The 13,148-nt window shown below is 55.0% G+C and overlaps 3 protein-coding genes across 3 annotated transcripts; 1 reads left to right on the top strand and 2 right to left on the bottom strand.

Annotated features, from left to right (window-relative positions):
• Nucleotides 1-118: 118 nt before the first annotated feature.
• Nucleotides 119-5,622, top strand: CTRU02_213018 (gelsolin repeat protein; the record flags this gene model as incomplete). The annotated part of the gene is made up of 3 exons (XM_036721579.1): nucleotides 119-269; nucleotides 727-5,189; nucleotides 5,251-5,622. The coding sequence occupies 3 exons, from the start codon at nucleotides 119-121 to the stop codon at nucleotides 5,620-5,622; spliced, it is 4,986 nt and encodes a 1,661-aa protein (XP_036586748.1).
• A 999-nt stretch (nucleotides 5,623-6,621) lies between these two features.
• CTRU02_213017 (translocation protein sec63-like protein) lies at nucleotides 6,622-8,838 on the bottom strand (the record flags this gene model as incomplete). The annotated part of the gene is made up of 3 exons (XM_036721578.1): nucleotides 6,622-6,791; nucleotides 6,849-8,436; nucleotides 8,497-8,838. The coding sequence occupies 3 exons, from the start codon at nucleotides 8,836-8,838 to the stop codon at nucleotides 6,622-6,624; spliced, it is 2,100 nt and encodes a 699-aa protein (XP_036586747.1).
• Nucleotides 8,839-10,707: 1,869 nt separating this feature from the next.
• On the bottom strand, nucleotides 10,708-13,148 carry CTRU02_213016 (patatin-like phospholipase domain-containing protein; the record flags this gene model as incomplete). The annotated part of the gene is made up of 2 exons (XM_070205960.1): nucleotides 10,708-12,020; nucleotides 12,077-13,148. The coding sequence occupies 2 exons, from the start codon at nucleotides 13,146-13,148 to the stop codon at nucleotides 10,708-10,710; spliced, it is 2,385 nt and encodes a 794-aa protein (XP_070060353.1).

Genomic DNA, 13,148 nt, shown 5'->3' with positions numbered 1-13,148 from the left:
CTTGCTCGCCTTGCCACGCCATACCTTTCCTACCGGGGGGCTACCTGCGCATACAGAACCACCTGTTTCCATTCTTCCCCCACCGCTGCCGTGTCATGACTCTGTCTCTCTCCTCGATATGTCGGAACAAGCCATGGACGACGTCTCCAAGTTTTTGCAGGATGTCAAGGAGATGAATGCCCGCCGCACAGAGGAGGACGACGCCCGTCAACGCGAACTTGACGAGAAGATCCAGCAAGAGAAGCGGGAGCGCCAGGCTCGTCGTGCCGGTACGTTTGCTTCCGTCTCTGCCCCAACTCCCCCTCCTCCTTACCTCGTGTCTTGCCTTTTTTATAAGCTTTCTTTTCCCAACTTGGCCAAGGAAGGCAACGAATCCTACCTCGCCGCCCTACCCATCCTCGTGCGAGAGTGCTCGGGTGCCGTGCCATTATTCAGGTTTAGGTGATTATCGGCCAGAGAAAGCTGAGCTACTATCGGGACCGCCGCCGCACTGGTCAGGACGCGGCGACGCCTCAACGCCTTGACACAAACCCACGGCACCCCAAATGGGCACACGTACCAAGCACCCACGTCCTTCGTCCATTGTTGCCCACCTTGCGCCCTGCAGAAAAATTATCAACACATACCCCGTGCAACTGCAGTTGCCCTGTTTCTGTTTTTTCCTCTTGCGCTCGTTGTGCCTGCCAGTATTGCATCATCCCCTCCTCTGACAGACAACATTGACAGAACGCGCCCGGTCTATTTCCCCTCAGAAGTCATCCCCAGCCAATACCCCACCACCCTCGTCTCAACGCAACACGACTCAGCTTTCCGATGACCTGAAGCTGTCTTCTCCTGGTCTTGATCTCACCGGAAGCCCTCGTTCTCGTGGTGCCGCGGTCTCTGATACCATGGAAAGCCTATCGTCGACCTCTCCGACCAAGGAGAACGAATCCCCCTTCGATGCCGATATCAAGCGAACGAGTGTAACCTCTCCTACCGGCAGCGTACAAGGCGCCCGCCCGCTCTCCTGGCAGAGGCGCCCCAACTCCCAGCATTCGGATCGGTCCAAGAGCCGTCCTTTGTCAGTGGTTGCCGCCGAGAATGCTGCCAGGACCTCACCAAACCCCGTCTCTGACCCTTCATCTGCCACCGAGCAGACCTTCTCCAAGGATCAGATTGCTCAGGCATTGGGATCCAAAGACCCATCTTGGTTTCGCCAGACGGCCGACCGAGCCAGCGTTGGGTCAGCCGCCAATCGCAAGAGCCAAGTGGAGGATACCGATACCACTGACATGTCGTCGATGCGCGCCCATCAGCTTCCCGGCATGAGCCGCAGCTCTTCCACTGATCTCCCCCCGGAGCAGTCGAGCCCGACAAAAGAAAACAGACTGGGCTCCCCTTTGTCGTTGACCAGCGCACAGAGACTCGACCCCCCGGCTGAGATTTCCTCCGAACCCGACAACCCGGCCAGACGGTCGTCGGTCTTGTCGTCAGGATCGGGTCGCATGTCGCCCACGAGACCTGTCTCGCCTACAAAGGGCATGGGCGGCTTCGTCCAAAGTGCCATGATGAAGAGATCAGACAGCGTAAAAAGATGGAGTGTGACCTCCCCCACCGGCCTTGTACGCGCCGACTCTGCCGCCTCCACCCGGGCTGGTGAGTCTCGTTCACGACCACAGAGCATGGTCATCCGTGATGGTGCAGCCACACCCACTAGCATGTCTCGTTCCCTTTCTCGCCCTGCATCTCGCCATGCCTCTCGCCCTGCTTCTCGTCATGGGGCTCAGGAGGAAGAAAGCGAGGTGGAAACCACCCCTAAAGCGCTTGCCGTGGACCCTAAACCAGAGCCGAAGCCAGCCGCCGAGGAGAATGAGGAAAAGGAGGAGAAAGTAACACCGCCATCCAGCCCGTCAAAGACTTTGGATACTAGGAGATGGAGCCCCACCAAGGCCAGTTGGCTGGAGACTGCGTTGAACAAGCCAGAAACGTCGAAGCCGAAGCCACCACCCACGGCAAACCAACCCGCCTGGATGGTCGAGCTCAACAAGGCGAAGGCACACAAGGCCGCCAACCCAAGCGCCGATCTGGGCCGGACCGGTTCTGTATCGTCGCAAAAGCACGAAGTCAATATCGGTGGCCTCATGCGATCGTCGCCAATGGGCGGCCATAATTCGAAGCCTTCTGTGAGCGGTCTAAAGGGCATCTTCTCGTCGCCTACCGAATCATCTCATCGGTCTAGTGGTAGCATCAGCGGAGCCAACTTCCGCAATAGCCAGATCAAGAGCCCAACAAGTGACGACAAGCCGGAGGGAGAGGAAAGTACCGGAGATATACCGAAGCGATTTTCGGCCAGCGACAGTCCTGCTGTAGCTAAAGTTAAGCCTGAGACACCTCCGAAGAAGGACTTCCGTGCCAGTCTCAAATCCCGAAACCCCTCTGGCGATGCTGGAGGCTCTAAAGAGCAGCCCAACGAGCTGCAAAATGTCTTTGGTAACTTGCGCCGGACAAAGACCCAGAATTACGTTGCGCCAGACGAACTCAAGAACAATATCACGCGCGGTAAAGCCGGTTTGAATATCACTGGCGGACCGAAGCCGAGCGAGCGTAAAGACGAGTTCAAGGATGCAATCTTGAAGAAAAAGGAAGATTTCAAGGCTGCTCAAGAACAAGGCAGGGGCATTGCCCGCAGTAAATCCAACGCGGCTGATAAGCCGGTACCCGAGGCTCTCCTGAAGAGAGCTGAATTCAGCAAATCCCTTTCTTCCAGACCAACCACTGTGGACTCGGACTCTACGATCGAGCACCGCAAATCTGTCAGCGGGCGGCCAACATCACTGTCGAAGAATCAGCAAAAGGATGAACTAAGTGAGGCTGCTGCCACGGTGAAGTCCCCTACTGAATCCGTCACTTCTCCAACACTCCAGAAGGAGACCAGTGCACCGGCCCGCTTGCAAGGGCGCGCTGCAGCCGGAGGACTGGCGAACCGCTTCAATCCCGCGCTTGCGGGCCTATTGGCCCGCGGCCCGCCGCCGATGGCATCAAACGGAGGCAAAGACGACCAAAAGCCAGAGGGCTCTGGCGCTTCGGCTACTGAGCCAACAGCTCCCGGTCCGCAATTGACGCATATGACTAAGGGCCGTGCTCGCGGTCCGAAGAGAAAAGCACCGTCTTCGAAAGGCCAGTCCACAGGCAGCCCAGCGCCGGCTACTGAATCAAAACCAAGCCCTGCGGTGGCATCACCAGTCAAGGAAGAGGCACCCGTTATGGCTGAGCAATCTCCAAAGAGCCCCGAGAAGGAGGCGCCGCCGTCGATTCATGCCCAAGTGGCAGCTCAGGCAGCCCTCAAAAGCAGGCCCGCTCCCCTCAAACCCTTCAGCAAGCCTGCTGAGGAGCCTGAGAAGCCTGCTGAGAAGTCCCCCGAGAAACCAGCTGAAAAGTCTGCTGAGAAGCCAACCTTCAGCCCTAAGGATGCAGAGCCTGTGCCCACCCGTAGAGCTCGCTCACCCACCATGAAACTTCAAGCTTCTCCTATCAAACTTCAAGAGGAGAAGCCGACCGAGCCTACTTCTCAGCCCACCTCGCCCAAAAAGCTGGATATGAAGAGAATGTCGAGATTTTTGGATGACAACAGCCCATCAAGCCCCAAAGCTGAAAGTCCCAAAAGGGCCGAGAGTCCTAAGAGGGTTGAGAGCTTCAAGAGAGCCGAGAGCCCCAAGAGAGCCGAGAGCCCCAAGAGAGTTGAGAGCCCGAAGAATGCTGAACCCCCCAAGAACGAGAGTCCTGCTTCAACGCCGAGCATTAAGCCCAAGCCGGTCTTTGAGAAGCCCCCAAGCCCAGTAGCACAAAAGTCTGAGGAGGTTTCTCCCGTCAAGAAATTCGGACGGCCTCTGCCGGAACCCACGCCTAGCCCCGCAAAACAGTCGTTTTCAGAGACTCGCGAGGAACCTGTGGGCCCTGCTAAGACGTTCGGCCGGCCTTTGCCTGATCCAACTCCCAGGTCTCCGATTCGGTCTCCACCGCCGAACGAGTACAGTCCTCATGTGGCCCCTCTTAGAATCTCAAGACCCAGCTCGCCCCAGAAGATGTTTAACGACAAAGTAGACAGCGACCCTGTCGTATCTGTCAAGAATGCTACCGCCATGTTCGGAGGGTCCGTCGTACACTCACCGCCTTCGGTCAAGTCGCCTCCTCCCATGAAATCGCCTCCCCCTGTTAAGTCACCAATGCAGTCGCCGCCTTCCGAGACAAAGTCGCGGTTTGACAGCCCAGCACCACCCGTTGAAAGGACTAGCACCCCCAAGGCTGCTGCCAGGCCCCTGCCGCTCCCGCCTAAGCCATCATCCCCAACGCCAGTGGCATCGCCAGTGCGATCACCGACTAAGCAGTTGTCAGACGTGTCCACCGTGCTGGACGACTTCTTCGGCACACCGCGTCCGCAGAGGGAGTATCAGCTCGACACCGCCGAGGTTTTGATGAACAAACCCCGTGCTCGCAACATTCATGGCCAGGGAGCGCGACTCTTCCAAATGACCGGTGACGGAAAGAAGATTCCTGTCCCGGCACACAACGAGCGTATCCTATTCGAACGCGAGATGTACATCTGCTCTTACACCTTTACCAATGAGGCTGGAAAGAAAGCAACGGAAGTGTACTTCTGGGCTGGTGATGAGGTGCCAGAAGCAACGGTGGAAGATGCCGCTCTTTTCGTGAACCGTGAAGCCAGATCTCTTGGCGGAAGAGTTGTCAAGATGCGCCAGGGCAGAGAGACACCAGAGTTCATCTTGGCGCTTGGAGGTATGGTAATCACTCGCCGGGGCTCCAGCACAAAGTATGACTCTTTAGCACCAAGTATGCTCTGCGGTCGTCGCATCCTTGGCCAACATACTTTCGTCTTTGATGAAGTCGACTTCTCCTCGTCGAGCCTCTGCTCCGGATTCCCCTTTTTGATCACGACGTCAGGAAAGTGTTACCTGTGGAAGGGTAAAGGTAGTGATGTGGATGAGCTCAGCTGCGCCCGTCTCATTGGTATGGACTTGACTTTGACGGGCGAGCTCCTGGAAGTTGAAGACGGCAGCGAGCCGGACAGCTTCTGGGATATCTTCCACGGCGGCTCAAAGCCTCATTCGGCGGACCACTGGCGCTTGAAGCCCAACTACGACAAGTACTGCCAAAGACTGTTCCGGTCTAATGCGGCTTCAAAGCAGCAGGTAAGAAAACCGACACCCTAAAACACAGGTTGGATTTGGGACTAACGCTTTACCAACTCAGATCGTCGAAATTGCTCCATTCACTCAAGCCGATCTTGATCCCTCCGGAATCTACGTCCTGGACGCCTTCTTCGAGATGTACATCATCGTCGGCAGAACTGCACAGAGTCAATACAGCTCTTTCCGCATCGCCCTCGACTTCGCGCAGGAGTATGCTATTCTGGCCAGCGGCATGGAGGACCGCCCCTTCATCCCCATTTCGACGGTTGTATTGGAGGGCATCCCCAAGGACCTTAAGAGCGTGTTCCGCAAGTGGCGTGACGAGGCCAGCCCGACCATCATGCCCCAGAGGAATGCGGGTAGTCCCTTGAAGCGTGGAAGGAGTCTGCGCGTTGTACCCCTTACGCAGGCGCTCCAGGCGCTTAGTGAGTAAATGAAGCAATGCACTTTAGGAAGATGACGAGGCGGCAACAGCACGGATGGATGTATGGGATGAATGGATGGATGAACGGACGGAGTTTGCAAGCTGGCAAGCAGGCGGCGGGTTCGATATTTTTCCCTCTTTCATAACAAATACCCGGATGCTTGGAGAAAAAGCACTGTCAAGATGGGTGGGAAACTTCTGTTGTACATATTTCGTTTGTTGTTGCATTCGCAGGGTTTCCAAGGAGGCGGCGATCGGCGTTTACACTTTTTTACAACACACAACACTTATTCGTGGCTGGCTGATTGATCATGTAAAACAAGAGATGCAGCAGCGTTTTAAACACCATCACCACCACCACCAATCTGCTGGGTTGGCGTCGTGGATGAAATCACATCATTTAAATTTACAGTTCTCAAATATTCATCATACACATGGAATGATGAGGTTTTGATGATTTTGAAAGTGGCCGAGATGGATTCTTGCTACTGAATTACTACTCCCATGGATCAGAAGAAAGAAGAAAAAAGAATAACCGAAAAAAAAAAAAGTTGAAATCCCATACAACTTCCTAAACAAACGCCGGTAATCTATGTACGCTTGATTCGGAGGGGGTGTTCCGGTGACAAGGCACCTTGTTTTTATGCACAGGACGCGGGCGTGTCAAGCAAGCAAGCTAAGCATCGACGACGCATGAATGGGTCCGTTTTTTCCCTTCCCTCGCCTTCCTTCCGTTCGTTTCCCCTCTTGTAACTATCGCTAAACCATCTCCCCTTCTTAAACATCGCCTCATTTATCCTTTTTTGGTTCTCTCGAATGCCGAGCATGAAAGCCCCACGGTGTTGTTGTTGTGACTTTGGGGTATATTGTTTGCGAGTCTTACCACTCCTGGTTTCTTGCTTTTTCTGGTTCTTTTCTTCTAACATTGTACTCTCATACACACACACCCCTCCCACTGGGCTTCGTCCATCGTTGAAACTTCAAGTTTTGGAAAAGAGGACTAGCCCTTTATGACTCGTCTTCAGTGTCAGTGTTCGTCGCGCTTGTGTCGTCATCCTCCACGTCGTCATCGGTGCCACTCTCCTCGTCCGAGTCCTCTTCGACAGGTTTCCTGCGGGGCTTGGTGGTGCCAGGAACGCTTCCGCCCTTGAGGGCTTGCATTTGACCGGCGATTGAGTCTGGTGTACTGTTAGCTGCTGTGCCGCAATCAATGAAAGGGAGTTGATGTGACTTACCCTCATCAGGCTCGCTGATCTCATCCTCGGCAACCATGGCCGCCGCCTTGTTGGCCTCCTCAACCACCAATGTTACCTCCATCTTGGTATCGAAACCAACATAGCTGTCGCACACAACATGCATGACGAAAGTGTAGTGACCGGCTTGGGGAGGTGCGGCGAACTGGGCCTTGAGGGTCTGCATATTGAAAGTGGGCTTGCCGTCTTCGCCGAAGATGGGCTGGTCGAACTGGGTGAAGGTGAAGGGGGGAACGGCCATCTTGCCCTGCTTGGAGTCGGTCAAGAAGACATACCACTTGGGGGCGTGGTCGCGGGCAAAGTAAGGAGCGTGGGCGAGAGGAGGCAGAATTGGCTTGTCGTCAGCGGGGACGGGCTTGCCGTCAGGGCCCTTGGTGGTCTTCTTGCGGCCGAGGAAGGCGTCGAGGTCGTCCTCCGCGGGGTCAATGTCTTCCAGATCCAATTCGTTGATTTCGGGGACGTTTTCGCTGCCAGGGGGGATGATGCGGCCCTTGACAACGAGTGTGACGAGGGAAGAGGGAATAATGAATCGCTCGCCGGTGACCTTGAAGAACGCCTTGGCGACACGGAGTTGAGGGAGCTGCTTGGAAACGCTAAGGGCAGTCTTGTACTGCTCCTCGGTAAGGAGGCCGTTCTTCACCGTCAGGTTTCTACGCAGGTTGTCTGGCAGGTCCATAAACTGCTGGAGAGAGACGTGGATCTTCTCATCACCGCCCTCGACAGCGCGGACGACGTCCTGGGTGAAGTGAGGAAGCTGAAGAAGGGGCGAGGACTTGGGAGGCAGGGCCTGGATCAGGTGCTGACCGGTAGAGTAGGCGGCGAGAATAGGACCAGTGTTGCCGTAGGCCTGGGCAATAGCAGAGAATGACCGGGTCAGGGCGTGGGCGATGGGGGCGACCTCGTACTTGGCACTGTCAAGAGCAGGGTCCTCGAGCTCGACGCGGCCGAGGTACGACCACAAAAGTGCCAGGGCCTTGCGGCGCACACCACTGTCGAGATCCTGAAGAGCCTGCTTGTCCTTCTGGGTGAGACCGGCCTTGTCGGCGTTGGCGAAGAGCTTGGACTCGAGCTTGGAAAGGCCAGATTCGGCCTTGTCGCCCTTGAGGACAGCCTCGAACTCCTTGCCGCTGCTGAGGGCAGTAATAACACCACCCTCGTCTACTTCCTCCTCGTAGGCGCGGAACAGGTTGTTGGCGCTCTCCATGAGGACGCCATCCTTGGACATGCGCTGAGTGCCGTACCACCAGGATCCGACGAGGTAAGGCAGGAGGACGCCGAGAAGCAGGGTGTAAGCGAGAACGACGTACTTGCCGTTGCCATCAGAGACCATGAACTGGGGGAGCGCAATGCCGATGCTGAAGCTCTGCTTTCCGTCGGGGTGACCGTACTGAATATAGTTGTTGCGGACCTCCTCGTCGGTAAGCGCCTGGTAGGCCTTGGAGATCTCGACGTAGGCGGCGTTTAGAGATTCAACGGTCTCGTTCTTGGCCGGGTCGGGCCTGACCTTGTCGGGGTGCAGTCTTCTTGAAAGGTTCTTGTAGACCTTCTTAATGGTCTTCTCGTCGGCAGACTAGAGCAATTGTCAGTGTCAGTGACGACAGGATTTGAGTGGTACCGAAAGCAAACGTACGTCAGGGAGACCAAGGATATCATAAGGGTTCCAGATCTTGGGGATAACGGTCTGGACGTGGATGATGAGGTAGACCATACCGGCCATGAGGGCCAGGCCGAGGATGACGAAGATGGCGCGCACAATACGGCGCTGCTTCTTGTCGTGCGCCTTGCGCTGAGCTCCGATCAGGTCTGCATGTTCGGGCTTGAAGTCGCTCTGAATGCGCGGGGCTTTCGCTTCGATGTCCTTGGAGGGGAAGACGAGTGTGTAGCCGAGGGGCAGGGTGACGATACTGGTGATGGCGAGGATGAAGAAGGGGTAGAATTGTGCGTCGTTGTCGTACGAGTAGTCGGAGCTCATCTTGGCGACGTGGCGAGCTCGAGAGCTCTGGAAGGCTTTGGTGAGGGCGGGTTTGGGACTGAAGCCGGGCGGTTGAGTCGCGCGGAAGATGCCACGTCAAAGATGGTGTTGTATGACGGGAGGGTAAAAAGATGTAGGAACGAGCGGCGTAGCCAGCACGAGGAAATAGGTCGTAACAGGGACAGACTAGGAAAAAAGAAAGAGAAGAATATAGAAGCCCTGGGAAAGAACACAACAGCAAAAGCGTGTATATGGCCTTTTCTGGGGGTTTGTGCCTCGTAGGGGACTTTCTGGAAAGCAAAAGTGTCCGTCCGCACACAGTCTCTTGCTTAGTCTTGCTAGGTCACTTCCTTTTGACAATCGTGGCCTCGAAATGCTGCGTGATGGTTTCCGGACAGGGGGGTTTACGGCTCATTGTCCAGTCAGTGCGTCTTGCGCGCCCCACCACTGGGCTCCTACCTGGCTGCTTTCGCCTCCGACGCGGCAAATGGATTATCTGTCCTTCCCCAACTCGGACTTTACTTGAACCTGGCCCGCCTGGAGCTTTGTTGGCTAGCTCCTAAACTGGCCCACTGTCTTATTTCCTCCAGGTACCCGACTCGCCGTCATTCGTCCGCCTTGCGCCTAATAATAAACGGCCAACCGGTAACTTCGCAGCTAGGCTATGCCATGGCTTTTATTGCATGCAAACTTAGATCCTATTCTGAGATGTGTCTTGATTGCCGTTGTAGTCTCACGGTATGGGCTTTTCGGATATGGAGTTGTTCAGTCTTTTCAAGTCTTCGGCTCCGACGAACACAGCGCAGCGTCTCGTCGTTGAAACCAAGCCACGTATCTTACGAAAGGGGACCTAGTGGTGCTGCGAAACCCTGTTGTTTTCACTATATCTAACCTTAATAGCGGCCAACTCTCAGTTGCGGAGTAACTTCTTCCGTTGCCATTGGCCTGGCCAGTTGTCTATATTCCGACAACCAGCATGGCTTCGCAAAACGCTTGCTTTGAAAATCGAGCGATTCTTTACGATTTGTTATGGACTTGCTCAAATGTTATCAGCATAAAACCAATCTGAAGGACAGATTTCCTGCAACAAGAACCACACGAGTCGCGTACACTGCCTCGGTGGCCAACGTCTGGTCCGGCCTATAAATGCACATGTGACTGCGCTATACCATACCCAGGCTGTAGCTGTATCTATGGCTCTTGCAATCCATAAGAGAAGCAAGCAAAAGCAAGCAAAATAGTATAGCTAGCTGGCTTCAAATGACCCCCTATTTCCAGAAGATTCTGTCACGGGGTGCTATACTGCTAAGCAAAACACACTTGCTCACACGGCTGTGAACAAGTGTCAGCTGGACCCAACTAAAACAAATGGATAATCGGCACACAACACTAAACTCCACACAAAAAGTAGTGATCAATGATTAAGGGATTCGGCGTTGTTACATTCCCGTGGTACCTCCTCAGTTCACCCCCGCCGAAAGAGCCTTTAGATATGTGAAAAAGAAAAAAAAAAAAGGACTGGGTAGGCTAGTTGCAAATGAACTGCCAAAACTCCTCCTAACCAGGATCCCATCACTTCACAGCACATGGGAGAAGTAATTCGACAAGCCAAACGACGTAGTCTAGTCAACATCTCAACCGCTAGGACAATGAACAGAGACGCCGCAGCCTTTCACGAGACTGGGAGAATGCGTCAAGAATCATTACAAAGCTTACAGAATCACGGGTCTCGGAAAACCAGCAACTAGCATAGAGGACAACTCCAGGTATAAAACGCCAAGCTATGCTACACGAATCCCACACTCTCACATGTATATCCCCTCCCTCTAATCTCAGGGTGGGGTGGAGGACGGTGTTATAATCCTACATCTAATCTCTTTTGATCCCCCTCTCGAACTGTTCTTCCTCGTCGTCAATGATAGCCTCCTCGTTCTCCAGCATCGTCTCCCCCTCCGCGTCCGTTGTGTCCTCTTCGACGTCCGTGCTGCCCGTGATGAGCAGGCTCCTGAGGTCGTCTTCGCTGAGGATGGTCTCGATGCTACCCCTCCTGATCCACGGTCTCGTCTCCCGTCGACCTTGCTCAATAACACGCTCCACCTTCAACCTGTTGCTCACAAACTTGAGGATGGGGAACGCGCGCTGCTGACCCTCGTGAATCATCCTTGCCAGTCTTGGAGGGTCCGGGTCAGATAGGATATGGTAGAAGTCGGATGGCACGGTCTTGGGCCAGATGGTGATCGTCCCGCTGAACTGCTGCAGGAAGAGCTGACTCCAGTCCTGGCCCAGCGGTCTCGGCAGAAGCTCCGCGTGTCGGATGAATTTCAACCACTTTGTCATGTCAAGCTTGAGATAGTGCTCGACTGCGGACATAACGTACCCTCCTCTCCAACCCTTTCCTTTGCGGTGTGTGACGGGATGTCCGACTGACCCGCGCGAGGAGAAGAAAAAGAGGTTGATATGCGGGTTCACCTGGCTCACAATCGTAAAGTTGACGTTGAAGTGCAGGTTGAGAGCCTTGATAGGGATGTCCGTCCTTAGACTGCCGTCCTTCCACTTGTGTCCGAAAGAATACGGTACCAACGTCCCGTCACGCTGCTTCATCATCAGAACTACAGGGTTGAGGATTCCAGGAACAGCGGCGGAGGCGAGGACAGCAGACCAAATGACGCAGTCGGGGCTGGTGAGGTAGTTGCAAAGGATGGTAGGCGAGTGAGGGTCAGCCGGCACGCACGAGACGTTCAATATGCGGCCGGTACGCTCGTATGCTTCGCGGAAGGTCATTGAACCCCGAGTCCACCAGCTGCACTGTCGCGCCCAGTCGACAGAATCAAACCGGGCGCCTGTCCTCCACCAGCGAGGTATCCAGGTCGTAAAACTCTCGCGGCAAGCAGTGATCTTATCAGCGAGCGCTGGGACCAGCAGCTTCTTCAGCTCGTCGTTGGTACGCGTTGCGACTAGGGCAGCAACGAGGGCGCCGCCGCTAGTACCAGTGATGACATCCGGAAGCAAGTCCGCCTCAAGAAGACCTTTGATGACGCCAAAATGATAGTATGCAAACGCCGCGCCGCCAGAAAGACACAGAGCAGTCCGACCGTAATTGGCATGCATGCCCTTGAAGATGCCCCGCTTCTCCTCGATGGTGAGCTGCTTGGTGTTGAGGATGAACTTGATGCTCCTCTCAACTAGACAACAGTTAGTATTGAGTTCTCCGTGAAACCAGCCAGACAGGAATGCGTACCCTCATCGACAAAGTTCTGCACCAGATTCTTTGTGCCATAATACGTCTGACTATACAGCCTAGGGTTTTCAACCCCAACAAAGTTGCTCTTCACGCAAGCTGAGAGCAACGTATGAAGCTCCTCGACAGCAGGCTTACCCTCTTTCGCCTGGCTCTCGTCGTCTGCCTCTCCGTTCTCTAGCGCCTCAGCTCGCTGCCTGCACTTGCGCATCTGCTCCCATACCCTCTTTACGGTCTTAGAGTCGTAGTACGCAAAGTCATTCTCCTCCTTCCATCGCTGCCGGTCGAGATAGCTGTCTAGTTCCTTGGCTGCGACGACCCAATCGCGGTAGTTATTCGTCTGCCTCATGCTGCGTCTAAGTCGCTCCCTCGTGCCCCGCCAGGTGACGAAATGTTCATACACCCATATATACAGTCTTGTATAAAGGTACGTCATCGCGAGACCTCCAAGCCATGCTCCCACAAAGAATAGCATCGGCCATTTAAGAAGGGCGTAGAATATGCCCTCCCGAGTCTCGTCTTTAGTCCGCGTGCCGAGCAACGCCTCAGCGGCGCCCTTGGCTCTGTTCCTCCTCTTCCGTGACCCCCGTTTCGATATTCTCTGATTAACAGGCGCCCAATCGTTCTGCGCCGTGATGAACATGTTGGGTTGGCTGGCGTAGACGTTCCCGTTTGCTGCTGGCCCGGGAGCAGTCACATCTCCCGCGGCGGCCGCAGCCGCAGCCGCAACAGCCTGCGGATCCTCCTTCTCATCTTCATAAACAGATCCACGTTTCGTGAAGTCGATCGAGCTGTTGCTCCTCAAGCCGGGAGACCGTAGGGAGGTTGTGTCATCAGCAGGCGATTGCAGAGGATCCGGGGCGTGCAGGGCCTGGATGAAGGCCTCGAGATCAGCATCATCGAGGAATTTGGTGTTGAAGTCGGGCAGGCCATCGCCGGTGAAAGACTCAGGCGGGAAGCCGTAGCTATCGGTGTTGTAGTTGTTGCTGCTGCTCGGCGAGTTCGCGGCGAAGGTAACTCTATGGTGCTGCTGCTGCTGCTGCTGCTGTTGTTGTTGTTGATGCTCAGCCAT

Source organism: Colletotrichum truncatum (assembly GCF_014235925.2).
Source record: "Colletotrichum truncatum strain CMES1059 chromosome Unknown Contig_0009, whole genome shotgun sequence".
NCBI classification, from domain to species: Eukaryota; Fungi; Ascomycota; class Sordariomycetes; order Glomerellales; family Glomerellaceae; genus Colletotrichum; species Colletotrichum truncatum.
Note: the sequence above shows the minus strand (reverse complement) of the source record. Positions and strands in the feature narration are given on the sequence as shown.